The sequence below is a fragment of the Triturus cristatus genome, chromosome 7, assembly GCF_964204655.1.
Source record: "Triturus cristatus chromosome 7, aTriCri1.1, whole genome shotgun sequence".
Lineage (NCBI taxonomy): Eukaryota > Metazoa > Chordata > Amphibia > Caudata > Salamandridae > Triturus > Triturus cristatus.
Genome location: NC_140590.1, coordinates 1076548710 through 1076575003, shown reverse-complemented (window position 1 = coordinate 1076575003; position 26294 = coordinate 1076548710). Strand labels below are relative to the sequence as shown.

Below are 26294 nucleotides of genomic sequence, written 5' to 3'. Positions count from 1 at the left end.
TGAGCAGATCCGCCATCTGGTTGTCCTTGCCGGGGAGGTGTTCCGCCATGAGGAACATGTTCCTCTGAATGGCCCACTTCCACATGCTCTGAGCCAGATGAGACAACTGTGGAGAGTGTGTCCCTCCCTGCTTCTGTATGTAGTACATTGCGGTCATGTTGTCCGTCCGGATCAACACGACCTTGTTGCACAGATGTACTTTGAAAGCCTTCATGGCCAGGAAGATTGCCATCAGTTCCAGAAGGTTGATGTGCATCTTCTTCTGTTGTGTCGTCCATAGTCCCTGCACTGTGTAGTGGAGTACATGAGCTCCCCATCCCTGGAGAGACGCGTCCGCTGTCAGTACTATTTGTGGAACAGGCTCTTGGAACGGTCGGCCCTTGCAAAGGTTTTGTGGATTCCACCAATGCAGAGAGTTGTATGCCCGACCGCTCACCAACACTAGGTCTTTCAACTGTCCTTGAGCCTGATTCCACTGACGTGCTAGGCACTCCTGAAGTGGGCGCATATGTAATCTCGCGTGCGGGACTATGAAGATGCAGGAGGCCATCATGCCTATCAACTGCATAAACACTCGCGCTGGAAGCGAGTGGTTGGGTCTGAACTTGGAGATCAGCGCTTGTATGCCGTTGATCCTCACTAAATTTGGCTGAGCTGTGGCCGCCAGAGTGTCTATAGTCGCACCTAGGTACTGTTGTACGTGTGCGGGCTGGAGATGAGACTTTGGGTAATTTAGTGAGAATCCCAGACTGTGAAGAAGGTGAATGGTACGGGACACGTGGCTTGCACATTGCTGGGCCGATCTCGCTTGAACGAGCCAGTCGTCTAGGTAGGGGTAGACGTGTATGTGCTGTCTCCGTAAATGTGCCGCCACCGTAGCTAGGCACTTTGTGAAAACCCTGGGCGCTGTTGTCACGCCGAAGGGAAGGACTTTGAACTGATAGTGCTGCCCCTGAACAGTGAACCTGAGGTATTTTTTGTGTGAGGGGTGGATGGGTATGTGAAAATACGCATCCTTGAGGTCCAGTGATGCTAGGAAGTCTCCCTGCTGGAGAAGCGGAAGGACTTGCTGTAGAGTGAGCATGTGAAAGTGCTCCGAAAGAATGTACTGGTTCAGGGGTCTCAGGTCTAATATAGGCCTGAGCGACCCGTCCTTTTTTGGAATTAAGAAGTAGAGGGAGTAAACCCCCGTGCCCCGCTCGTGGACGGGTACGACCTCGATAGCGCCTTTTAGAAGCATACTTTCTACCTCTTGCTGTAAGAGCGTCAAGTGCTCTGAAGACATAGGACGGTTTCTTGGTGGTATTGTGGGTGGAGTGGAAGTTAACTCCAGACAGTAACCGTATTTTATAATATCTTTGACCCACCTGTCCGTGGTGATGGAGTTCCACGTGGACAGGAACCGTTGTAGCCTTCCCCCGACAGGTGTTATGTGGTCGGGAGGAAGGGAGAGGGCGTCACTGCTTGTTCTTGGGGGAGGACCTGGTGTTGCCGTAGCCACGTCCTCTGCCCTTGGTACTGGAGCCACGATAGCCACCTCGGGTGTTCTTATCGTAGGTGGTCTGCGTATTACCCTTGTTATATGTTTGTTGTGACCCCTGTCCTCTGCCTGCTCCCTTGTTTCCGGGGCGACGAAAGGAGCCGCTCCGAAAGGACTGAGTTTGTAGGGCGCCCATGGACTTTGCAGTGTCCGTGTCCTTTTTTATCTTCTCGAGGGTGGCGTCAACCTCAGGCCCGAACAAAAAGTCGGGGTTGACAGGCTGATTAAGGATATTGTTTTGTACCTCAGGCTTGAATCCTGAGATACGTAGCCAGGCGTGACGTCGTAGGATGACGCTAGTGTTGATGGCCCTGGCAGCCGTGTCAGCAGCGTCTAGTGCACATTTGATGGCAGCATTTGTGAGTAGCTGTCCCTCTCTGATAAGGATTTCTGCACCTTCTTTGTAGGGGTCAGGGAGGTGTTGAAGGAGTTGCTCCATTGTGTCATAGTGCGCCCTATCGTAGCGAGCGAGGAGCGCTTGAGTGTTAGCTATGCGCCATATGCTTGCAGCTTGTGCGGCAACTCGCTTGCCGGAGGTCTCCAGCACCTTGGACTCCTTGTCCGGGGGAGGAGCGTCACCCGTTGTCTGCGAGTGTGCCCTCTTGCGGGCATTCGCCACAACGATGGAGTCGAGTGGTAATTGTCCTCTGATGTAAGTAGGATCCCCAGGTGCTGATCTGTATTTCTTATCGATCCTGGGGTTTATCACTCGTGCCCTGGTGGGTTCCCTGAAAATGTCAGTGGCTGGCTTAAGGACCCCCTTCAACATTGGCAGAGTCTTTACATGTCTTTCTGAGGATGCAAAGGTGTCCATTAGAAAGTCATCTTCGATGATATCAGAGTGAAGCTGTACATCATGGTTGTTCGCCGCCCGTTCAATCAGAGCGTTGAACGCCGCAGTATCCTCTGTGGGTGACGTTTTTGCCCCATATAGTTGTGGGTCCTGTGCATCAAGAGGTGCACTGGGGTCTGCAGGGTCGCCCCAAGTTTGGTCAGGGTCCTGCTGGTCATCAGGGTCCGTGTCCACATGGTAGGGGACTTGTTCACCCATGTAGTCCTCCAATGCATCCGTGTCGGAGCGTGTGGGGGAGGCCCGGTGTGGATCCTGGTAGGGTGAATGAAAGGGTTCATACAGGAGAGGTTCTGTGTCCACAGGCAGCTTCCTCTTTAGCGGGATCCTGAAAGGTTCCAATGGCGGTTCCGAAGTTATCCTTCGGTCGTGGAGAATCATCCTGCCAGTGTCGGCGTCGATGACGCGTGACGGTGACGGCTCGACAGGCGTAACCGCAGTTTTGGTGGCCTGTGTCCTGAGTTGAAACGCCTTCGGGATTGTGGATGGAGGCAAGCCGAAGGTAATGCTGGTCGGCACCGACGAAACCGCTGGATCGATCGAACCCGACTGGTCCTGGAGGGCAGCCTTGGTTTTGCAGCCTGGCATTGCGCCAGGCCGTACTCGGGGCGCCTTAGAGGTCGTGGCCCCCGCCAGGGTCGTCGAGGCGGCTGCAGATATCTTCTGCGCCCGTGGTGCATCGAGCCGAGGTGCGGAGATCACCGTCGACGTCTTCGACACGTGAGGTTTCGGTGTCGTCGAGGGGGTGCTGCGAGGCGTAGCAGGCGGGACGGCCCTCGGTGTCGGTGGCGTCGACGCCGGTAACCGAGCAGGTTTTTCGGCGCCGATGGCCTTCTTCCGTTTGTCGACTCCCATGTCGCCCGTCTCGAGTTCGGCACCGAAGTCCCCCTTGGTGCGGTCGGTGCCGACACGGTGCGCCGGCGTCGAAGGTGTTGAAGGCCTCGATCCGACTAGCGCCACTTTCAGTTTCGGTTTCGTAGGAACCTGAGCAGCTTTCGGTTTCGGTTTCGTGGAAGGGAAACCAGCTGGCTTAAGCGGTAATGGCTGCCGCTGAACGTCCGAGGCCGGGCCCGAGGGCGGGGCCGAAGGACTGCGTGATAGGTCTCGGGTAAGGCCCGAAGGCGATCCCTCGACCGGAGCCATAGTCTGTGGCACTGGTGAATTCTCGGTTTGAACAGGTAGGCCTTGTTCATCATCGGAGCTACTCTCTTCGGCCCCTAAGGCCTCCTCGTCGTCTCCTACCTCGGTGTCGTCTTCACCTCTGTGGAAGAGTGACTCGTCGGCCTCGTCCGATCCGGGTTCTTGGTCGGAAACGGGACTGGAGGGTAAGACTTCTACTTCTTCGACGTCGTCCGCGTCGTCGAAGATGTCAGCTGGGGCCGGTGCCGCGTGCTGCGCTTCGAGCCTCGCCGCTCGACGATTCCGCAGAGTCTTCTTTGAACGGAACCGGGCACAGGCCATACATGTCGACTCGTCGTGGTCCGGCGAAAGGCATTTGTTGCACACCGGATGGACGTCGATGTGTGGGTACTTCGCATTACATACCGGACACCTTTTGAATGGCGTCCTCGATTCCATCGTCGAAGTAGTTGATGGACAGGTAAATGCGAACAAAGTCGGTGCTGGAAGTTAGTAAACTAACAGAGAGTATCGAAAACCGATCGATAAACAGTACCGACGCGAACTAAAGGCCTCGACAAAATTTTTTCCTAACTTGAGCTAAGATAGCACATCCGAACCCAATGGCGGAAAAAAACAATCTGAGGATGGAGAGGATGCCCATGCGCACTGTAGTCCAGGGGAGGAGTCACCTATCCAAGGATACTTCGAAGACTCTTCCAGGACAACAACGTGCAAACATCCGGACCCAACACTAGGCGGCGATCTATGCACAGATATGAATTCAGCAGCCCACATGCCTCGAACACTGAAATTAATAGCCCTGAATACGCGCTCCCTTCATAAGCATGCCACCGAAATCTTTACGCTCCTACAAAATGAGGCCCCTGATATCCTCGCCCTGTCTGAAACTTGGTTGGACGAAGAGTCCGGCCCTACCCTACTGGCTGCAATGCCAGATGGCTATGATGCAGTCTGGCACAACCGACCTGCCGGTAAAAGAGGCGGAGGGGTAGCGTTCCTTTTTAAAAAATACCTGAGCATAGAAAAAGTGTTGGCTGAATCCCTGGCTGGGGCAGATATGCTAACCATCAGGGTCTGCCATCACTCCTCAAGTATTACGATCTCCATGCTCTATCGTCCCCCCAAATGCTCCCCCAACTTTACTGATCTCCTCACCGAATGCATCTCTAACCTCCGGTCACGTTTTCAACATCTCCTGGTAATGGGAGATTTTAACTTTCATTGGGATCAACAACCCAAGGAGGCTCAGGCCCGCCAACTAGAAGAGACTTTCACCAACCTTGGTTTCTCCCAATTAATTACAACCCCCACCCATGTGCTGGGACACACTCTAGACCTGGTTTGTTCAACCGCCCCCTTCATTACACTAAAAGAGGTCACCCCTTGTCCTTGGTCGGACCACTTCTGCATTAACCTGATACTTCCTCTTACCAAACATATAACTCCGCCCCCTGCGGCCTGGAAACGGGTGCGCACCTGGTCAAAAATAGATGGCCCGACACTGTTAAGCGCCCTCCGCGCCCGCCCATCTAAGAAGCAGGTGCAAGCGGACATTGAAATAGGGACCACTGCCCTTACCGACCGACTTCGTGCGGCCATCAACACAGTTGCCCCTGAAAAGAGAATAAAAATCTGCAATAAAGGCAAAGGCGTTCCGTGGTTTACGGAAGAACTCAGGACTTCCAAACGCACGCTACGCCACTACGAACGACAATGGCGAAAAAATTATGAACTTCAGGTCCTGACTGATTATAAAGCAAAACTAGCCTCATATAAAAAGGCGCTGCTGTGCAGAAAGGCGGAATTTTACGAAAATAGGATTTCGTCTGCAACCAATAAACAAAAAGAAACGTTCAGAATCCTGAAGGAACTTAGTCAGAAAAAATCTCAGTCTACCCCATCCTGCCAGGAACAATGCAATAACTTCCTCGAAAATTTCTCCAATAAAATCCAGGATATACTGACTGAGATTGACAACTCCCCCTGTATACCATCACCTTATGCAGAGGATGCCTCACAGGGCTCTAGTACAGATACCCTTTCCTTTTTCCAACCCCTTGACATAGAAACCCTCCGATGCCTGGCCAAAAAGATCAAATCAGGCTCGCCAGCCGATCCTTGCCCTCCTATAATATTCAATCTAGCACTTCCAGAAATTGAGCAGGACATCCTCGCACTCCTAAACTCCTCTCTACGGATGGGGGAGGTTCCATGCTGCTTCAAGGAAGCCAGGATCATCCCCCTTCTCAAAAAACCCGGTGCGGATATTTCGAACATGAAACATTTCCGCCCTATCTCCCAACTCCCCTTTCTTGCTAAAATACTAGAACAGCATGTCCTGCAAAATCTTTCCAGGTTCCTTGAGGATCATCACCTCCTGGGGGACAGGCAAGCCGGCTTCCGAGCTCACCATAGCACAGAATTAGTGATGCTATCAGTACTGGATGATATTAGACGGACTGCCGACATTAAAAAGCCCTGTGTGCTGGCTCTTTACCCTGTGGAGTCCCACAAGGGTCCGCACTCTCACCCCTTCTCTTTAATATCTACCTCAGTCCACTTATCAAGGCTCTGGCGGCTATGGAGTGTCAGATCTTCAACTATGCAGACGACACCCAAATCATCCTTCACATTGATAACTCCCCTCAAGCACAATCCCGGGCAAAAGAGATCCTACGCTTTAGTCAACTGGATGATGGCTAACTCTCTTAAAATCAACCCTGACAAAACCGAAGTCCTTGCCATGACGGATGACCGCAACCCCTGGAACTCCTTGTACTGGCCCCAGGAGTTGGGCGAGGCCCCAGTCCCGATCCCAGTGGTTAAAAGCCTGGGAATTAAAGTGGATGACAAACTCACCCTAGCCAATCAAGTTTCCACGGTATTTGGCACTTGTGTGGGCCTTCTCCGGCTACTCAGGAGGCTCTCCCCCATTCTCTCATTCTCCGCCATGAGAACTATTGTGTCTGCCATTATCTTGGCTCGCCTTGACTACGCCAATTCCTTGTATATCGGACTCCCGGACTCCTTAGTGAGAAAACTCCAGATAATTATGATTGATGCTGCTAGGCTCATTTTTAAACTACCAAGGCACACGCGAGCCTCAGCCCTTCTACAACGCCTCCACTGGTTGCCCATAAAACAAAGAGCTAAATTTAAGGGCCTGTGTATCGCCCACAAAGCTATCTATGGCCAAGCCCCACACTACATCAAGCAAAGACTCACAAATTACGTGCCAGGGCGCACACTTAGGTCCTCCACAGGGAGCCTCCTATACTGCCCAAGGTTCAACTACGTCACCAAAGGAGGAAGGATCTTCTCCTCCCTCCTCCCCACTCTATGGAACAGGCTGCCTAGCCAACTCCGTGCGGAAAACCGCCTTCTCCCCTTTAGAAAACAACTAAAAACCATCCTGTTCAAAGAAGCCTGGGCGTAACTGTAACTGTATTGCTTGGATTCAACGCTACTCTTCTTACAGCGCTTAGAGACCTTTTGGGTATTAAGCGCTCAACAAATCTAAATTAACATAACATAACATAACATAACTGGAGTCGGCTGCCATCTGTTCTGTCAGCGGAATACCATGAAGACTGAAACAAGAAACCCTTGGGCACTACACAACACAGCATGGCGTGTTGAATATCTGCTCTTGGAATTTGGGAGGTCATGCCCAGAAAATCGAAGATGCTTTGATATCTGAGTACTATAAGTTTGATATCGTTGCTGTATAGGAGACATGGGCACAATCTAGCATCCAGGTAATTGGGTTAATTGAATTTAACAGATTGGAATGCAAAAGTAGCACCCATGAAAGAGCTAAAGGTGGACTAATGGCCTATGTGTTGTCCACACTTGCAGCAAAAGTCGCAATGCTAAATATAAACGAGCCATGGCTATTGGCGCTGGTTCTGGATGAATGGGACAAGCAGATTAATACCCTGCCAGCTCCAGTTCAAATCAACATCAATCCAAGAGAAAAAACAGGCATAGTGGAAAATTTGGGTCAATCTGCTATTGGAGTGGAAAGGAGACCCACGGATGGCAAAACTGATGATCACTGGTGATTTCAATTTGAATCTTTTTCAAGATACTTACGAGGATGGCGACGAAGCGCCATATGCCCTGCCCGCTCGAAGTTATCCTTCACGTAGCAGACAAGACATCCTTTGTAAAAAAACTTTTGAGGGCTTGTGATTTAGCCAGATTGGTAATGTTAAATGGCCGTCTCCCGGGGGATATCCCACCGGCCTGGACAGGGTCCTGCAGCAAGAAAAACTCCTACCTTGGTAATACGATAGGCTGACTTACAGATTGCGTGTAAGGTCCTTGAGGCGAGTAGCCGGGGACATTTTTAACTTTTAAAATTGTAAAACCGTATTTCTCTGTGTTGAACTTTTTTTTAAAATAATTACATTTGTTGGTGGAATCAACACTAACAAACCCCCCCAGGCACATCCTTACCTTGCCTACGCTCGCGCTAACTCCCAGAGGCTTCCAGCAGCCGATTAGGCGCTGCTCGAACTACATTCAGGGCCGCCATTTTGGGTGAGTCAGAGGACGAGCAGAGCAAGTGCTCGGTCCTCCCACCCTGACCAGTATAAAAGCGACTCTGTAGCTCATAGCGCGGATTGCTGACTTACAGATTGCGTGTAAGGTCCTTGAGGCGAGTAGCCGGGGACATTTTTAACTTTTAAAATTGTAATACCGTATTTCTCTGTGTTGAACTTTTTTTTAAAAATAATTACATTTGTTGGTGGAATCAACACTAACAAACCCCCCCCAGGCACATCCTTACCTTGCCTACGCTCGCGCTAACTCCCAGAGGCTTCCAGCAGCCGATTAGGCGCTGCTCGAACTACATTCAGGGCCGCCATTTTGGGTGAGTCAGAGGACGAGCAGAGCAAGTGCTCGGTCCTCCCACCCTGACCAGTATAAAATGTGCCCCCAACCTCGGAAGCGCAGCGGACGAGCGCAGCAGGCGCACCGAAGGTAAGCCAAAGGTAAGCCCGTCTACGCCCGTCCGCGCCACGGCGGGCCAGGGGCCATGTCTCCCTGCTCAACCCATTCTTAACTCTTTTGCATACTCAAGTAATGCACTCATGCAACTAAGGAGCTCCACATCTGTCGCATGTCTGCACTCATTAACGCTTCAGGACCGCCATTTCAAATGTCAAACCTGTCATTTTAGTTTAATCCCACCACTATCTCCATACATCTGCAATACTAAATTGGCCCTGCTTAATTGCAGATCACTTCCGAAACATAGGACAGAGATAAATCTTCTGCTTCTAGAAACAAACATCGAGGTCTTGTTTCTGACCGAAACTTGGATCACTCCCTCATCAAACCCTGATATCGTTCAATCCCTACCCACGGGCTACCTTATTAAACACTATGACAGAACATTAGGAACAGGTGGAGGTATCGCCGTCATCTTCAAGGCCCACCTGACCTGTCTATTCAAGGAAAGTTCAATTCAAGATTGTGAGAATATTCATTTCTCCATCTCCTTGTCCCCTGAAACAACTCTTTCTGGACTACTAATTTACCGACCCCCGGGCCCATACTGACATTCCTCAACTCACTGGTGGACTCAATCACCTCGTTAGCTTGTCTTTTCCCCAACTTCACAGTATTGGGTGATTTGAATATCCACTTTGATGACCTTGAGAATAAACAAGCGGTAGATCTTATAGAAGACTTAGCAGCCATAAACCTAAAACTGATCAATAACTCCCCCACACATATTAAGGGCCACTTATTGGACCCAATCTTCTCAAACATCCCGGAACTTATAATGGACAGGCCCACACCCATCCCCTGGTCAGACCACCACATTATTACTTTCAAGTACCCACTCACTGTCCAAGTCCCTCACCCCCCCGTACCCAAGGCCCCCACACGCCCTTGGTGTAAACTAGACACAATAGATTGGTCTAGCCGTTTAGCGGCGTCTATTCCTACCATCGACCCGGACCCCTCCCTAGCGGATGCTCAAATCCGGTCCTGGATAGAAACCTCTCTGGACGACGTTCTTCCCGTTAAATTACTTCCTAGTAAGAGAGGCTCACCAAACTCACCATGGTTTACCCTTGAACTACGCCTACTCCGGAAAACCTGCAAAAAACTAGAACGTCTCTGGAGGAAAGACTGGGGCATGATAAGTAGAGGAAGCTATAAAGCAGCATTAAAGCTTTATAAAAACTGCATAAAAAGCACTCAAGCCGCATATTACGAGGGAAAAATACTTGCGGCTGCCAACTCCTCTAAGGAGACATACTGGATAATCCGTTCATTAATAAAAAATACCCGAACCAGAGCCCATCGCCGACCCTTCTGGCACCAGATGTTCCCAGTTAGCCGAGTTCTTTGCATCTAAAATTTTGAAACTTGTGGAATCTTTCCCCACTCATCATCCACTTTCTGGCACTCCCCCCTTCCCTGCACGTTCGGAGGTCCCTCTCCTTACCACTTTCTCCCCAGTATCCACTGAAAAGGTCACCAGCCTTTTGAATCTAATAAAGAGCGGATCTCCCGCTGACCCTGCTCCCATGAGCAAACTAAAATTGATCACCCCCATCCTAACTCCCCCGCTCACCAGTCTGATCAATGCCTCACTTACGCAGGGGACGGTCCCCGCCGCCTGGAAGAAAGCGGTGGTGCGAGCACTTTTAAAGAAACCACACCTTGACCCCACCAACCCCTCCAATTTCAGACCCATTTCACTTCTCCCAGGATTCAGCAAAATGACTGAGAGAATTGTGAATGAACAGCTCTCCTGTTTCCTGGAGACCCATAACCTCCTACGTCATTCCCAGACTGGGTTCAGACCAGGTCAAGGGACCGATACCGCACTCCTGGCCGTAGTCGAAGAAGCCAGATCAATTTTGGACGCAGGGGGATCAGTGGCAGTGATCCCCCTCGACCTAAGTGCTGCTTTCGATACGGTAGACCATACCATCCTCATCCACCGTCTTCATCTAGCTGGCGTCACCGGCCTAGCCCTAGCATGGCTGAAATCCTTTCTGGACGATAGATTCTTCAGGGTATCTGATGGCTACGGCCATTCTAAACTTCTCCCCCTGAAGTGTGGGGTTCCTCAGGGTTCGTCCCTGAGCCCCACTTTATTCAATGTATACATGACCCCTTTGGATGACATCGTCGAACCCTTCGGCATAAAGGTGGTCATGTATGCAGATGACACTCAGCTAATCGTCTCCATTAACCAGTCGAATCACTGCATGGAGAATCTATCCTCATGCTTACAAAATATCTCAAAATGGATGATCGACTCTCGTCTCAAGTTAAATGGGGAAAAGTCCGAGATCCTGCTGCTAGGAGACCCCTGCAAACTGCCTAGATACTCTCCTGGCCCCCCTGTATGGGCACCCCTCCCTCCCCAAAGAAAGAAATTAAGAGCCTGGGCATCTGGCTAGACCAAGATCTAAGCTTCAGAGCCCAAGCAAGAAGGACGGCTGGTACGTGCTTTGGCCTCCTTCGAGCTGCACGGAAAATCTTTCCCCTGATCCCTGCCCAGGCCAGAAAATTTTTAATCCAAGGCCTTATCCTATCACGACTGGACTACGGCAATGTCCTATATTTAGGTGCCCCCATTGCCGTTTCGAATAAACTCCAGCATGTACAAAACGCCGCAGCAAGGCTACTCATAGGGATAAAACCCAGATGCTCAGCCAAACCCGCCCTTAAAGCCCTCCACTGGCTTCCAATAAAGGATCGAATCATCTTCAAAACCCTGTGCATCTCGCATAAGATCCTTCAGGGCAAAGGTCCTCCAATACTAAAATCAATCATCAAATGGCATAAACCTGCCAGACAGCTGAGATCAGCGGCCCTCTCTCTAGTTTCTGTCCCCAGAATTAAACGAGTACGTACAGGAGGTCGTCTCTTTGCTCATAACGCCCCCAAATTGTGGAACACCCTCCCCCTCGCCATCCGGGAGGAAACTGACCTGCTGCGATTCCGCAAGCAACTAAAAACCTGGCTTTTCCCTCAATAAACCTCATCACGAACTCTGCAACAGTCTCCATAGCGCTGGGACGCCTACGGGTAGCTACGCGCTCTATAAATCAGACAATAAATAAATAAGTGCCAGTTTATATAGTAGGATAGTTGATTTCAAAATTGATCAGAGACCTGAGAATAATTATAACCCACAAAACCTCTGGATCAGTGCCACTACAACCGCTCTGGGCTGTGCACGGATAGTGCAGGTTGAAGCTCATACTGAAAATCTAAAATGCCTTAAATGGAGTGCGGATAAGATTTAGGACCGGGGAAGTGAAGCGATGAGAATTCTGAAAGAACTATCAGTTAACATGCAAAATCCAATAAAGGCATGGGAATGTCTTTTGGAGAAGCTAGAAGCAAGGTATCCGGCTAATAACACACACAACAGCGCAAGCTTCAAGCATAATAAAATCATCAACTGGCCAAAGCTGATTCGCTTTATAAGATCCCGGATCAGCAGAACTCTCCAACAACTATTGCACACACCGCAGTATTCAGCATTGCTAAAGTGCCTACGAGCTGGTCGCAGGAGGTTTAAAAAAAAAAAAAGAGGTTTAAAGCACACTATAAGGATGTACAGATGCCTCTTCTGCCCTTGGTCCTAGTCTTGGTCGATAAGAAATGGAACATAGTATGGGCCCAGCCGACATAGCACTTACTAAAACCAATAGCAATGATGACCTAGACATCTTAGAATATCCAACTGCGTCAATGCAGAAAGTTATCAAGAACTCACGTACTAACAGTGCGCCTGGCCCCAATGGAAAACAGCCAGCCCTCTTGAAGCAAAATGTTATGATTTGGGCAGGTTTTCTGATCTCGATATTAAATCATATATAGCTAACTAAAAGTATTCCAGAAAGCTGGAGAGGGGGGTAGCTGTGTCCCCAAGTAATTATCAGTTGATATCCCTGCTCGATGTAAATCTAAAAATAATTCAACACTACTCCTGCAAGACTTCTTGGAGTGGACGACAGAGGCAAGAAGGATACCAATGAATCAAACATGGTTTACGAAAAAGCAAGGGACCATTTCTAACCTGATAGCAGTGGGTCTCATCATGAAAAGGGTGATTGATACCCGCACACCGTATTCATGTGTTCTGTGGACTTTAAAATAGCTTTTGAGGGTGTTCCTCGAGTTATGCTTTGGGAGAAGTTACAACATTAGGGAATCCCACCAAAGCTTTAGAGGGCAATTCAGCTGCTTTATACAAAAACCTGGGTGAAGATCAAGGTGAGGGGCGGGCAGCACCTGACTAGAGAAGCCAACACTTCCCTAGGACTGAAGCAGGGATGTGTATTAGCACCACTTCAGTTTAACCTGCTCCTTTCAGATCTTTTGCCATCCCTTGCTGAAGTGATGTTGCATGCACCAAGTCTTGGAGGCCAACAGTAGTGCAATATTTTATATGCAGATGACCTGCTCTTGTTAATACTCGAGTAGGACTGCAAAGACTGATCAACAGGCTTGCTGAGTGCTTGGTTAAAAATCAATTGGAAATCAGTCTCAAAAAGACCAAAGTCATACCCTTAAATCGTTGGGGAAATGGTGCTTCAATGGGGCCAATATTGATGAAACAGCAACCTATACGTGTTAGAGTTTAAACTGGACTCAAGGAGCTCCTTCGCCGCGCAAAACTTTGACTTTTCTAATTTAAGGAAAAGCCTTTGAGGGCACAATCTAAAGGCATTGATAACAGTGATGAAAGCAAAACTCATTCCTACGATATCATACGGAGGCGAGGTAATGCTGGGTGAAGATGCTAATATCTTGAAGAAGCTTATAATAAGAACGTATAAACGAGTGTTTCAGCTACCGAAGTCTGCCTCCCAAGCCCAAGTAAGATTAGAATTTTCTTTGATAAAACAATCGCTAGCTAGACAAGGGGGTTTTGTTAAATGTTGTCATCGATTGCGGAGTGCCCCTGAAGACTAATTGGCACGGCTTGCTTGGGTGAAAATCAACTTGCAAATGGGGAAAAGTCAATTTGCTAAGTACCAAGTACCTAGAGAGCAGCATAGAGAATCTTGGTATTTCAGGTTTATGGCAATTGGACACGTATCATTATACCTTCAAGAAAACGCTGAATAAATGCAGCCAACGTACAAGCCATTTGGAGGATAAAATCACATTGGCAAAACGAGCATGAGGGTGGCTGGTAAAAAATTCTTTAAATATCAGCAAGGAACAACCCTACATTGAGGCGCCATTTTCATTGACCATCAAGAGGGAACTTATAAAAATGTGATTTGGTCTGATTCCATCTCTTGACTTCTCACCAATGTGGCAAAAAGATGGCCCAACCGGAGGACAAAATGTATCACTTGTGCCATCAGGCAAATGAAACCTTCATGCATATACTTTGTGTATGCCCCAGCTTACTAGTACATCGGAGGACTCTGGTGCATAAATAGTTTTTAGCCATGAGAGTAAGAACATGTAGGTCGGCGGCCATAGAGGCTTTAAACCCAGAGAACTTTATGCTGAACATTCGATTGGTGCAATTTTTAATAATCGGATAGAAGCCGTGTAAATAGAGATTTTTTTATTGGCTTAGTCAGGTGTACACGCTTATGAGACTCTAGAAGGTCCCTTTTTCACGATGGACTGCTAGGAGCCACTCTATTTACAGGCCCTTGGGAAATGACCCATTGTGTATGCTCCTTTGCACAGTATATTTGCTGGTGTTTGCACAATGCATTTTTACATGATTTTCCTGTGCTTAGCCAGGTTGATATAGGACGGTCCATGTCTTTAAATTGTTTATGCTTGTTTGCACAGTATGTCCTTTGATGCATTTTAGCCAGCTTGATATATATATGTATTGATTATTTAACTCAGTTGACTTTGCTGAAGATGAAATTATGATTGTTTGAATTGTGTACGTTTCTAGTTTTTATTAATTAATAAACTAATAATAAACTGAACTGAACCTCCGGAGAGTGTTTCTACAATACCCACTAACCACTGATTTAATTATCTGTCAGGGTGACAGTCATGGGAGCATCTTCTGACAGAGTGAGCAGTGTGTCTGTCTTGATTGTTGGAGGTAATACTGGCTACTGGGCCAAGACATCCAGGTGTAGGCGCCATATTCCTATTTAAGTTCGAGATTAAAGGTTTAGAACCAGAGTTGGGGGCCACACCCATATACCTGCATCCAGGGGTTTAAGTGCGATGAAAAAACTGTGGGTCTCTCAAAGGGGTGTGGTCGATGTACTTAGGGCCTTGGCTTAAAACTGTGTGAGCTAAAAATCTGTGCTTAGCATGGTGCGCCGCTCGACTGGTATGTTGCTGCCTCTGTCATTGCATCCAGATATTTGATACAACAAGTAATATTACACCTATAACAAGCCAGGACTATTGGTTTTGTCAATGGTCGTTAGTTGCATAAGATAAATCAGCAACAACGATGGCTTCATTGTATATAATACTGAAAATGCTTCCGTTCTGAAGTGATGCGACTGGGAAAGCACTATAACGAGGCTCTTTGAAGTGACATCACAGGCAGTGAAGAGTGACACTGCTACAGACTTCAGATTTATTTCCCACCCTGATGGTGAGGGCAAAAATGGAGAGCCCAATAGAGACCCTCCTCTCAGCACTCACTTATTAGAACGGACCCGGCCGACAATAAGCCCTGGCTGCATCTCAAATAACGCTACTTCTCTCCCAAAATCGGGTGGCTTCCATTCAACTGGGCACGTATAGCTGAATAGGGCTTAGTTTTAAAAATGGTGATCAGCAATGCAAATTCAATTTAACAGATACATTTGAACTCTGACTCACCATGAGCGGCTCTGCCTACCGCTCTGCCTACCGCTTGCTCACTCGACTCGATTAGATGAGACGTTATTTAAAAACAGAGACAAAAATAACCCGAGGTTGTGATTTCTTGGCCACCGGAGAGGGCACCATCACGCAAGCAATGATAACATGTGGAACGCGAGATTTTTTCATACCAGTTTTCTTTTTAAAGAGCAGGTGAGAAGGGAATGTCTACCATTTATAGTTAATCGGATTACAGTTCTTTATACCGCAGAGTCGGCGAGGCAGCGCAGCGAGTTGGAAGCTGCTCTTCAAGGCTCCACCTGAAGCCAGAAAGTCAAATTCGTTCAATCCAGCAGGTCACGGGGTTGGGTGGCCCAAAATGGATGGTTTTGCAGTAACGTAGGCCGCAAGTGGCAGTATTATCCACCTCGGGTGCTATATGAAGACATCGTATTTAGTCAAGGGATAAACCAGGGTTTGGGACTTCCAGGGCAGAGAAAGGCGACCGCCAGGAATAGTGGCCTCTGACTTCGTGTTACGTTTTGCCGTTGCATTCTGGTACATGCAGTCCGATTTTATCCTATTATAAACACAGGACTACAAACACCTGAATGCAGGAAAAGATTAGCAGTGAATGAGCCCCTAAGAATGGAACGTGAAACCTTGAGAGCTCTGCTGATGGCACAGTAACCCTGGTGGGGTAGCTTGACCGGCATGTTGACTGCACAGAAAACAGGCCGGTGCAATTGAAGAAATAATAGGGCAGAGGTTTTAGAACAGTTGCATCAAAGCACTCCAGAGGAGGCTGGGGACGGGGTGGGGGGGAGAAAAGAGAAAACATACCTGCTTGTCGCCAGCCGCTGCCTCTCCTTCAACGCAGGAACCAGGAAAATGAAGCACACAGGCTCCCAGACTCCCCTAGCCAATCACAGCTGCATTGCAGCAGCGTTGTGATTGGTCGGAGCGCCGTGGTCTGGCGCTAATAGATGGACGGGCATGCTGTGCATGTACTCTACCCAGGCTGTACAATACAGCCAGAGAGGAACATTCAAAGTACGCATGAAGGTTTGCGCAGGACGGTTTGGTTGGCCCAAGACGGCTGGCCAAACCGTCACGCGCACCTAAGGTGCAGTAGCAACCACTACTTCTCCCTCCAGGTCACGGGAGCCCAGTCCCGCCCCAACCTAATCTGCAACTGCAAGCGCAATACTAAAAATAAAATGATAATAACGTTCCGACATTTTTTCTTTTTCCTCTGCACTGCTCTTGAAGCAGGGCACGCTCCTCCGCTGTGACTACATCTAATACACCCTAGTGGCCTTTCATATTTACTGGCCTATCATGGAGCCCGACTATCTCTCCACAGGCCAGTCCGTCTCTAGTCCTCACTTGGCTAATTCTCACAGTGGTCCACATTCCAAGTCCGAGTCCATAACAGAGTCAGGCTTGAGGTGCCCGCAGTGCTCGAAGCTGCCAATGGGATGCCTATCCCGGGAACTAACTCTTCACGCTGGGATCCAATGGCCCGCAGGGCCGGATGCTAGGAGCTGGCACGCCAGAGTGCCGGGCTTCTTGGGGAGGAAGGCCAGCGCCAAGACCCTTAAATCATCAGGTTAGAAAACCACAACTGCTTAGGAACAAAACATCAGTAAAGTTTCTACATCATTACTACTACAAATTTAGGTTAAAGCCTTAAATGGAAAAAATTCAGACCTTTGTCGGCTATCATACCCATGCAGCCGGCTAGTCAGGGTAGGCATCCATTGCCACTTTAAACAGTAGGAAGTGGTTCTTACTATAGACAGCTCATCTTCATCGGCGTCAGAGGGCGGGGGCGACTCTGCCACCGCCGTGTAGCAGGCGGGGCTGGCCGGGGAGGCCGGCGGGGCGAGGAAGCCTCCGTCGCGTGTGGCGGCAAAGACAGGCAGGCCAAGATCGTCGTCTTGTATGTTGTCCAGCGTTTGGGTGAGGGCGGCCAGCAGGGCCTCATTTTCACTGTCTATGATCTGCAAGGAGAAAAAGAGAGAACCATGAGGGTGGAAAGGGCTGCATCGTGGGGCGGCATTTGGCTCCTGCCATAAACCTACATTTCACATACATTGTACTGGCACATAAATGCCAGTGCATTAAATGGGCTGGTACTGCCCGGTACAGAGTACTGGCACTTTTTTATTTTGAGAGGGAGAATACCGGCACTTCTCAAGAGAGACGTAATACTTTCAATTGGAGAGTACCAGCCCTTCTCAGAAGCAAAGCAGGTACCCTGGTACAGAGTACCTGCACTTCAGTTTTTCTATTTCAAGCACTGATAACTGCGCATAAATAAAAAGGGGAAAATACCGAATATTAAGCGTGACAGGGAGTGGTGATTGTCAGAAGATAATGGAACCCTAGCTAACACAGAAAAATTATTTATTTAAGAATTATTCTTAAACTTGTTTACCATTTTACAAAGAGGTGTATGCAGACTGATAAATGTAGCAACATATATTTCAAACATGTAGATACATTCTTTACAGCACATGTAAGGCGTAAAAAAATTAAATACATTTAATACATGGCCACCTCTCATACGTACGTACCTTCCTCACACCCACTCATACACCTAAACAACGAGTTGCTCTTTCTACAGGATGTTACCAATTTATTGACACATCTACTTGAGCAGTGCTAGATCCACATATAGTGAAGTCAAGCTATAAAACCGTGACACGTTGTTGTACCTCCACTTGTGATTCTGGAGCACCTTCTTCAGGACAGCACAATGTTTCTGATCAATTCCTGGCCAACAGTCCGATCATTACAGCGGGCAATAGGACAACCAACGTGTATCTGCACCGCGATTCCAGTCTATCTAGTCCAGGTATGTGCTACCAACCCAATTCTTCATTTGACAGTCCTGTGATAGCACCCTACAGTTAAACATCCCCCATCCTTACTTTCCTCTTTCGAGAAAATGAACCTCTGATCCTTTGTTTAGTGAGTTAGATTTTATCAGAGCCAAGATCTAGTTTAGTGAAGGATTCCTCCTGCACTGTGTAAAGAAACATGGATTTCGAACTATCCATCGGAATCACAGAAGCCTTTGATGCTGTAGTATTAGGAAAACATTTCAAGTACCACACTACACATGCCAGTGCGACGACTCTTGGAAAAAGATGCCCAGAGTTTACTCATATTTTGTGTGGTGTTGAAAAATCAACACGATCTAGAGATTCTTCCTGGCTTTTTCCAAACCTTTTGATGAAACTCTATAAGACAGCTGAACTACAGCAAGAAGTTTCGAAGGCAGGGTGTGAAGAAATATATATATAATTATTTTTTTCCAAACAGAACTGCCCAAAAGACGTAGAGCCACACAGGTAGGTTTTTTTCCCTTCAATTTATTCCAAACAGCAATTCAGTTACGCTGGGACCCCACTTCCAACAGGATCGCCAACGTGTTTCGGGGTATGTCCCTTCCTCATGGTGAAAATAGCAAATGAGACAGTCAATATCAAAGCTCTAAAATACAGTTCCCGCCCCAATGGGTGTGGCCTATTCAGGCATGCTGGTCCTTGTAGTTGTATCAAGCTATAGTAGCATGGCTTCGAGCTGTAGTTGCATGTCTCTTTAGTCAGTAAAGTCAATTGATTACCTCAAGTAGGTTAGGATGCAGGAAACCATTTCGCTGACTTGCTCTTTTTGTCTGAAATATGGGCTACCTCCCATTCACTGGAGACTCGTTTCCTTGCTCCAAGGGTCTGCTGTTTTTCCAAGCCATGCTACTAAAGCTTGATATATATATATATATATATGTTGAAAAATCAACACGACCTGGAGCTTCTTCCTGGCTTTTTCCAAACTTTTGATGCAACTCTATAAGATAGCTGAACTACAGCAAGCTTGCTCAGAGGTTTCGAAGGCAGGGTGTGGAGAACTGTATGTATATATATATCTAGTTCAGAAAAGATCAAATTGCTACACTTGAAGGGGCTATTGTGAGTGGATACACACAAAGTCAAAGACATATCATGCTCTAAAGCAACATACAGGGTTCAGTGCAACAAAACACCAACCCCGCACCAGCCACCAGAAGGAATGGACAGCTGACATAGGGGACATCACAAGGTATTTGTTCTGCTTGGAGATATTACTTGTCTTCCAAAGGGTCAGCAGTTACCCAATCTTCTCTAGAAGGACGCCACTGCCCATTCCCCACCAAACTTACCAAAGCAGGACTCATGACATCGGTCCCTTGTTGAAAGAAGTCAACAGGCCGCTGGGGTTACAATGCTAAATTTCAAACAGTGAGGACTGGCCTTTACAGAAACAACATGCTGTTCCTTCGACTCTGCTTCACAACATGTTGCACTATTGAATCCAGCTATTAAATTGACACAGTATCAATATCCTCTAGTCAATTTTATACTCACTCACTTTCTTTTGAGCACTTCCTCACAGCCATCATACGGCGAAAATTCTCCAAAAGATCTCCGCAAAAGTGACCCTTCGGGAGACCCGTAGGACACTGCAGCGCCGGCCCGACAAGGAGCAACCATCCTATGATGAAGCATGACATCCCTTGTGATGCATGAGGGCAACACGTAAAAGTCTCGCTGACTCTCCTATCTACAACCTCGACTGCTTTTCGCCTACTCTTTTCTTTTTTTTAGGAACAGTGAACCCTCGTTTTGGAGAATACTTTACTTTGGAGCACGGGCACTGGACATTTTTTCACTCTCAGTCCCCCCTCCTCTTTTGTTAAGTTGCACTATTGAAACTCCCCAATTAAAAAAAAATACTGAATTTTAAATATTAATTTCAGCCAAACGACATTTTATGTTTCCTTTCATTTTACTGAACACTGCTTGTAACAATGCTGTCGTATTTTCACTCTTTGGAATTTACTATGTTCCGGCTTTTTATATTTGAAGGAAGAGCGTTAACCTCTTCAGTGCCCATGACGAGATAGTCTCGTCATGGAGCACGGTCGCGCTGTGCCCATGACGAGACTATCTCGTCATGAACCCCACCCACTAATAAAACGCCCGGCACAGGAGGGGGAAAGGGCGTGGCACAGAAGGGGTTAATAAATCCTTGACCAGACTAATGCCAAGGCTTATGAAACCCTTAGCAGTTGCAGCCAAAATATTGCAGGTATTCCAACAGAGGAGTGGTGATCCTTCTGAACAACACACTTTAGAACCAAGTGAATGTGTTCCTGTTTTCAGAAGGTGGGAGGCCTGGGAGGTGGGAGGACCGGAGAGGCAGAAGAACAGTACTTAGCCCATGGAGGTGTGCTCAGAGTTGGCTCGGCATAGACTGCCTGTTGGCTGTTCCAGGGTCACTGTCATTTACTAATCTGTCCCCAAAGCTGGGGTAATCCCTTAGGGGTCATATGGCCTAATTCACATCACGGAAATATATTGGGATCTTGAATTACTCTGCGCCTTCTTGGAATTGAAAACTTGAGAAGAATTCCACACTAGACTCATGGCTATGTTTTTGCCGTTACTGGATTACATTTAAATTGTGCTTCACAGGTACTTCAATGGAATACCTGAACGGCCTGTGCCATAGAAGGCTGGATGACCCCTGCCTTCTCAACAAGGAAAAACTTGAGCTGAGATGTGCCCCAACACAAACATCAATCAACCACAGGTAGGGCAAAAGAACTGGACCGCGCGCCACCCATTGTCAAGGCTTCCATTAGGAGACTGGCCTTTTTTAAGACAATGGTTTGATTTTCAACTGCCAAACATGCACAGTTACATCACAAGACTATCTTTTTTGTGAGAAAGGTCTATGGGGCCTGATCCACTGAGACTAACATAGCATACAGTGTAAACACAATTACATTTGCTTGATCAAAGATGCTGAATTAGCAAAGCTTGAGACCATGACAGGCAGCCATGTCTACAAACGTGGAAGTCAATGCTAGCCACTAGAAGACCTACTAAAGCTTGAAGCGGGTGCTGATCTGTGCCAACATTTAGCCATTCGTGATTGAAAACTGCTTAGACTCATCTACCACAAACTTCTTGTGGCAGTTCCACATGAAAAAGTAAGTTGTGGCATGGTGTCTAAGCTCGACGAGGTCAGATCTCGAATCCCTGCTTCACTGCCAGTAAACCGTGTGCAGATTACATCATTTACGTTTAACTAAGTTATCTCATCTATTACACTTTTCAATGTTCGTAACGCACTCCGTGCTTTGCATCCTTTAAGAAGATGCTCTGTAATAAATAGTCCCTTGTGCAAACACGGCAGGCTCCTATCAGCCTAGAGAAGCAGTAAACAGTGGTTAAAGAGCTTCAAAAGTGGACACTGAGTGATTGAATGGTAAGACATAAGAGGGCAAACAGATTTAAGGAGGGGGTATTTGGGAACCAGAACCAAGGTACCACAGTCACTAAGTAACAGGCCAGCACAGTCAAGTGGACAGCCAGCAGTGGGAATTTTGTATGATGTCTATTGACCATCAGCAAGGCCGTATAGGCCACCTGCCAGCATAGTCCCCTGCACTGCCACCGTGCATAGTGCTGCTGGTCTTTCTGTTAGGGCATCAAAAACACAAAGTGATGGATGGAACGCTTGAATTAATCTCAGCGAATGGCCACATCCCAATCCATCGTTCGTCGTCCACCGTGCCACCCGAGTTTGGACTCTGCTATTTGGAAATGAGCCTTAACTCTGCCCCTTATGGGAACAGTCCAGCCTGAACTGCCAAGCCAGGTCCTCCCGGAACTAGAAAGCAAGCAAACTAGGGCCCTTTTCACCCTTATTATTTTTATCAAGGGTGATTTGCAAATGGCTGAGTCCAAACTGAGGTGGCATGTTGTGCACAATAATGGACTGGCATTTGGCCCAGAGTAATTACCAGTGGTTAAGATTAATACAAGCATTCCTTCAATCACTTTAAGTAGACTTTTGTATGTTGCCCCACTTGGTATGCCCAGACATGAGTCCCGTACACACTGTTTCACTGGAACCAAGCTATACTCGGCTGATGAGCCCATAACAAGGGCAAAACTGGTCCTGGGTTGTCTGCGTTTCGGTTCAGGGTCCATCTGGCTTGCCAGTTTGGGCTGGACTGCTCCCGCTGAGGCAGGATCAAGACTGATTTGCGTATAACTGGTTCCAAACTGAGGGAGAATGGTGTGTAAAATAAGGATGGACCAGGGAGTAATTACCAGTAGCTAAATTTAAATCAAGCATTCCATCCATCACTTTTTTGTATACTTTGGTCTTTCTGTTGGGTGCAGTGAGCACATGTGGCCACCAGGGGTCACTGATAACGCGCAACACAGCACATGAGCAAGGTTAGCTGTAGGAACATTCCACCAGCAGCGACAAAAGCAGCGCGATATCCAGTGACAAAGGTCAGTAGAAGAAAGGTGACGCGGAGACGTTCTGCACAGTAAGTACTATTAAGGGAGTAATGGGGGGTGACTCAGCCAGCGTTTCACTGCAAGAAGTGGCTATGAATGTATAACTTGATTCTGTAAATTGTTGCAGCAACCACCTTTTCTTTCAGTCTTTCATACGTCTACATGTATGTATAAGCTTCAGAAGGGTGCGCACGAAAGGGGCCCTAATGATTTGGAAGGAAAAGGGGAGGGGGGGGGGGTAGCACAACATACATTTGGAGATGAAAAATCTGTTCGTGACTGGATATGAATGACATGCTGATAATCTAGGAAAATGGGGCACTCATTTTCCCAGCGGATCTATTCCAATCTCTTTTTTTCTGGGTCAGAGGAACTGCATAGCCTGGCCTCTCCGTCTCATTGACTCGTGCAGAGCCTGGAATCAGAGCGGCCATTCCTAGTCCAGGCACTGCAGCCCTTGCTTCTCCTTCCCCTCACCGCCGGCTGGGCCTCGAGCCCCAAACGCCTCCCAGGCCGTACCCCCCCACCACCACCACTCCCCGACGCAGAGGCTGCGACCAGGCCTGTTGGGCTTTCCCTTGATGCACCCGTGAAGACCCAGGCCTCTGCGTGCCTCTCCCACGTCGCACTGACTGGATTTTGTATTCTTGTCTGTTTAGCATCCTGCAGCCTGGCCTTGGTGCTCTTCTCCCGTTGGTCATGCAGAACAGGGCCACGGCGACTCACTGGCTGCAGAGCCCGTCCTTCTCCATTTGCTCCCCCTTACACTGACTGCAGAGTGGAGCCTCGCCGCTCCTATGCCAGGCCACACTGGCAGAGGAGACTGGCCTCTCTGCCAGCACCTGCCTTCTCACTGTGGCTGCAGGCTTCAGCCCTAAACTCTCCGGTCTGTATGCCAGCTCTGGCTCTGCGGCCCCATCATACACCCTGAACGTTTCCGTTACGAAACAAAGCAAAAAACAGAGGATCTGTTGGGAGGTGTCTGAAAAAAGTGGTTCTCTCTGGGCTTTCCGATGTTCGAAAGAGTACAGCCCAATTACCCTCTTAATCTGTTACGAAATGGCCTCCTTCCTCTTGCGGCCAACACACTTCTGCTCTTAATGACCGAAAGCAAAGCTCTACCATGACAGGAAGATGAAACCAGGAAGCATCCACTCCAAAACCTGCTGCCGAGAAGAGCGAGCATGGTTTGCCCTTTGCTGACTCTGGACACAGCTACTCTCTGAGCTCCACCAGCTCAACTTGTGGTAGATCTACCACCGGATGAGGTGAGGGAAGGTAAACTAGCATCCAGGATTTTCCTCTGTCCCTCTCACTCCCCCTTCGCTTGGACACCCCCACCCACTTTTTTTTCAGTTTCTATATAGCGCAAAGTGGACCCAAAGGTATTGGAGCGCTTTACATGAGCACCAGGTACATTACACAAGGACACATTCATTTTTTGGTAGGCACGGGGCGATTACGTGATTTGCCCAGAATCACAGGATATTGAGCCGACGTCAGACTCAAACCTGGTTCCCCAGCTCCAAAGTCAGTAGGTCTGGTCGTTAGGTAACCGGTCTCAGTTGCAGGGCCAAGTCACGATCTGTTGAAGGGACAATGGGAGGCACAGCCCGCTGAAACTTAAAGAGGGCCTGTACCACCCAACCCATCAAACTATCTGCCTTTCAAGCATATTTGCTTAAAGTGGGTGGTGCGCTTGTTCCCAAACCAGGTGCCATATGGGGAATGGAGAGGAAAGTGAGATGATAAAGGTATCCAGTCACTATCTTTCAACATTGAAGCTCAGTCTTGGCATCACTTCCATACCATCTGGTCTGTAAATCATCTGATAAAAAAGTTGCAAATTAAAACAATGTGAAAGCCACCTCAAACTAGCAGTGGCTGAAAGGGGCAGACCTAAAACCCTCTTCTGTGAATTGTGTTGACATGAGCCCTAAAAGACATTAGCTATCTCTAGCCAGGCCAATTTAAAGAAAAAAATGACAGGGGCCTCAAAGGAAACAAATTCACATTTGAGCTCCTTTTGTGTGGCATGGACAGAAAGCACTGTGGAGAGAAGTCTCTCCCCGGGATGCTGGAACAGGTAATGCGTCGGTGTGCCCTGCTGTTAAATGCACCTGCTGCTAAGATCGAGACTATTCTGTAAGGCCCTGGGGACAGTTCTAATAAGATAGGTCGATGGGCTAATATATCTACTTCCGAAAACGTAGAGAAACCCCTCAATAGTTAATGCAATTGGTTAAGAGATCTCTGTGTGACCCGGCTGTCTCTGGTTTCAACACATCTTTCATGAGCTCCAAGGCAGCAAAATCTGCATTAAATGAGTTACGCAGTTCATCTCTCCTAACCTGGTGCCGGCTGGCCATAATGCTTTCTGAATCATATATCCTTCTAACTTATCAAAAAACGCGGCAAAAAACTTCAAACACAGACTACTTAAAACCCATCCGGAAACCCTTATCTCAGACTCATTCTTCTCCACCAGAAAGGGTGATACCATAAATGATCTCATCTTTTTTTTTACCAAACGGCATGCCCAATGGTCGCAATCTAATGTTATTTGCCAATTTTTCCCCACCATCATGAATACCGCGGCTAACTTCAAATTCACCCCCTGCGGAAGGGCTAGCCCCCCCAGCGGTCCCAGTCTCCGCAAAGGCTATCCCCTACCTCTCCACCAATAGCCTCTGACCCTACATCTGCTCCGAAGTGCTCCATTCCAGCTTCCTTTACTCACAATAACAACTCCCCCTCTTTGCTTGTTTTGAACGAACTGCGTCAGCTCAGTCATCATTCTAGTCTTCCTGCTCTCCCCCCCACTGCTAGATAGCTCTAACTCCATTAGCTCCAGTGTTCACAGCACTGCCCCGATTCTCCCCCAGATCCCTTCTCTCTGCTCAAACCGCAATTCCGAACTGCTCCTACGGGCCTCCAGAGGCCTCCATCCGTCTGACCCCTCCTCCCCTATCCTGCCCAGCCCTATGAGCACGCTACACCATTTCCCAGAATCCCTTCCCACTGGGCACATACATCCACCACCTGCCCGCCTATCCCCTGCCTCCACTAGCTCTATACTTCTACAGGATCCCCTGAACCCAGTCTCCCAAACCCATTCCCTCACTCAAGTGGAAGGCAGACTGAACGAGATAGCACTCTGCCTACAACTTAAGGTAGAGGTTCATAGCCTACTACATATCACCAAGAAACTATCAGCCAACTCCAGACGAAGTTGTTCCATTATGGACAATCGCCATATCCGCTTTGCCCCCTGATAACGGGTGTACCTAGATCTCTCCCCCCCCCTATTCTGCGGTCACCGTCCCACTTCACCCACACTCCCCATAGTTGGGCCTCCACACCATACCCTAACGACCCTTCTTGCCCCTCCAGATGTCGAGCCTCCTTGTCAGATATGGATATTCATTCTCTCCTACTCTCATACGATCCGGCACATCCCTACACCATAACAAACCTCCAACAAATTGAATCCATCCCCACGGATACTTTCAGGGAACCTATGCCAAACACCAGAGCATTAAATGAGAACAACCTCACGAGAGTCACCATCACACTACCTGCACCA

At 48.2% G+C, this 26294-nt stretch overlaps 1 protein-coding gene across 1 annotated transcript in view; it reads right to left on the bottom strand.

The window, feature by feature from the left end:
• PPARGC1B (PPARG coactivator 1 beta) overlaps positions 1-26294 on the bottom strand; it is a 186610-nt gene that overhangs the window by 53649 nt on the left and 106667 nt on the right. Inside the window, exon 3 of the mRNA XM_085618187.1 lies at positions 17132-17341. Within this exon, the coding sequence (XP_085474313.1) occupies positions 17132-17341 (210 nt within the window). The remainder of the gene's footprint in view (positions 1-17131; positions 17342-26294) is intronic.